Source organism: Berghia stephanieae, chromosome 12, assembly GCF_034508935.2.
Source record: "Berghia stephanieae isolate SIO BIC M18660-M18661 chromosome 12, UCSD_Bste_1.3, whole genome shotgun sequence".
Taxonomy (NCBI): Eukaryota; Metazoa; Mollusca; class Gastropoda; order Nudibranchia; family Aeolidiidae; genus Berghia; species Berghia stephanieae.
Window position 1 is genome coordinate 39,713,826 of NC_088371.1, and position 2,855 is coordinate 39,716,680.

General features: G+C 36.8%; 1 protein-coding gene across 4 annotated transcripts in view; it reads left to right on the top strand.

Annotated features, from left to right (window-relative positions):
• The window catches only part of LOC144957899 (uncharacterized), a 369,376-nt gene extending 368,532 nt beyond the window's left edge, over positions 1-844 (top strand). For all 4 annotated transcript variants that reach the window (XM_078889432.1, XM_078889431.1, XM_078889434.1 and 1 more), the window contains one exon: positions 1-844. This exon is cut by the window's left edge and continues 1,046 nt beyond it. In XM_078889432.1, coding sequence (XP_078745558.1) covers positions 1-469 — 469 coding nt within the window. In that variant the 3' untranslated portion in view covers positions 470-844.
• Positions 845-2,855: the final 2,011 nt, after the last annotated feature.

Genomic DNA, 2,855 nt, shown 5'->3' on the forward strand with positions numbered 1-2,855 from the left:
TGATAAGAAAATAAATATGGAAACATCTGCGGAGGTAACTAAAAGATGTAACAGTGTCAAAGAAGATGACGATGATGTGCTTTTAAACGATAATGAAAATCCTTTGAGTATAGAAAGAAATCATAGAAATGAACAAAGACATAACTGCGAGACAGACGAGGTATTTGATTCAGAGTCTAGTGGTGATCAAGATAATAATGAAATAACCCGGACACAAACGCATGACATTGTGACGGGAAGTAGCACGTACGATAGTCTTCAATCCTTATCAAATTCTAACAGAGACACCCATAGATCTGATGTAAATTCGGGCAAGAAGGGGTTCAGTGTAGACGGAATAAACTATTCAGATAAGTGGAATTTCATAACACCCGATACCGCTGAGGGTCTAGATGAGCCGAGACGAAGCTTTAGTGCAAATGCTATTCATACAGATGGATTTATGGAGAACAATATGTCGGTTTTATAAATCATGTTAGATACATTGTCTTCATATTGAACCTGTCTTAGTGTTTTGAGCAACAAATTCCTAATTCAGATTGGAGAGAAACCATCTGGAATGGTTTATTAATATCAATGACAAAATGTCTTTTGAATAATGCATCAAACGCTGCTATTAATGATCCCTGCCAAAACAGGCTTTACAAAAGCCTTGCCGTGTTGCCATTATGTATATATGTGTAATGTGTCACACCTGTATTATATCCATTTTCTTATTGGATCGTCAAGCATTTGAGCAAGTCAAAAGTTGAGCTGTAGTTTGTACATTATGATTTTCGTTTGTATATTGTTCTGCAAAATAATGGCATTTATCATTTATATCATTAAAATTCATGAATCGAGAGTTTTCACAATTTCTGTAAATTTACAAAATGAACATTGCGCAAACGTTGTATCGAATCCTTTTGACAAGATGTTGATCTGCACCAAAGCGCTTTGCATTTAATAGGATCCAGCAACCAATTACTACAGCAACTGTTTGGGCAGGCTTTAAATTTACAGAAAGTTGCCTTGCTGTTGTCAGGCCACATCAGAAGGCACTTCTATGGATCGCCATGCTCAATGCCCATCGCAGAGTGTTGATTATTCCACCATCATTATTCATGTCATATTAACACGGCACCAGTTTGGATTGCTGGATTGCATTACATCATCATGACGTCAGGCAAATAAATGACAAATCAGGAAGCAAGCAATGGTGTAAAATAAAGATCTGAAAAATTGTGCTAGACAAAACAAGAAAGAAAAATACCAACAACAAAAAATAATAATAATAATATCTAAAAAAATCCGCCTGCTTGGAGTGGGGAACGAACCCAATCTGGCGGACAGGCTGGTTTTTGGGGATCGATCGTCCTCCAGTCGAGCAGGCTGAATTTTTTTTGGGATAGCTGTTTTCTTGTATTTTTCTTTCTTGCTTTGTCGGACACTGTTTCATACACACTTTTTCAGATTTTTATAGTCTGGTAAATGCAGATATGTGATAGACTAGCATCCCATATATAAATATTATATATATGATATTTATATCTGGGATGCTAGTGGTAAACAATTGTGACACCATTTTACGTGACATAATTTGTGATAAAAACATATCCGTGATTCCAATTGATTGGTATTGTGTGATATAATATAGATAAAACCTCTACCACGGAACCCCTGTGTATGTTTTATTACACCCACAAACGCAAGGGCTCCTAGATACACTCATTTGTGTAGACTAGTAAAGACCCCGCGATTTCATAGTACATTTTAATTTTCCATTTTAATTTTATAAATAATTGCTCACTATCATTATCATTGACTAAACTTGACCTAATTAAATCCGTACGCTGGCACAGTCGACCTACTTTTGCAACCTCCGCGCCTTGGTGATTGCTGTGCAGAGGAATCTCCATCTCTGTCTGTTTGTTTTGTTTGTTTTTAAGAGTTTTATTGAAATGATGCCCCTAACCAATACATTATACACGCTACTTTTGGCAGGCAAAAGCCAATCTGACAAACCAGTGATTTCCTGCGTCAAATGACCGATCACAATGCCTTAGCAGACAATCTTAATATTCATTTGAGTTAACAGGTGAGACAATTTACCCTTAATATAGAAAAGGGTGGCAAATTACTCGTCTATCAATCAGTGAAAAATAGTATTGTATTTTTTAGATTTGCAAGTAATTCTGTGTTCGTTGCCAAAAATAACACTGGCTGCACTGAACAAATGTGACCCTTAACCTTATTATTTTTTAAAGAATAGGTCAGTGTATAAATGTATATAAATTATAAACACAATTAACAAAATACCTATCGTATACCTCAGCTATTGTTTGTTATAAGACAACTTTTCGAGGATCGGACAAAAGGCTCAATTTGTATCTTTTGAACTGGAAACATTTCATCATTGTAAATTTCAAAACTGCTTGCGCCTTCCACAAAAAGCGCTGCGCTGCTCGTTCTACTGATCTACGACATTGGTAACAACCAATGGATTGTTGGCTGGTTGGGGTTCTCGACCTCCCATAGTGGGCAGGGAGGTACTTGCTGTGTCTTATATCCCCCTGTATCTGTTTTCCAAGTGCTTTCTATATTTGTCTTGGAATGAGATTACTTAGTTTTGTCCTGATCATGGCGAAGTCCTTGGCTGGGAGGGAAACACTTAAATCTACAATTAAAGTTTTTGGGAGATGATATATTTTCCCATTGTAAATCATTTCTCTGTTCTGTATTAATATGTAGTCAGTCATAGTTTTTTTCATCCATGGGGCCGGAGTTAATCCTGGGTTCTATAGGGAATGAGATTAGCGGAAGAGTAGCGTTTCTTGATTGGACGTCACCCATAGTCTGTGACGTCACCGGCGAAA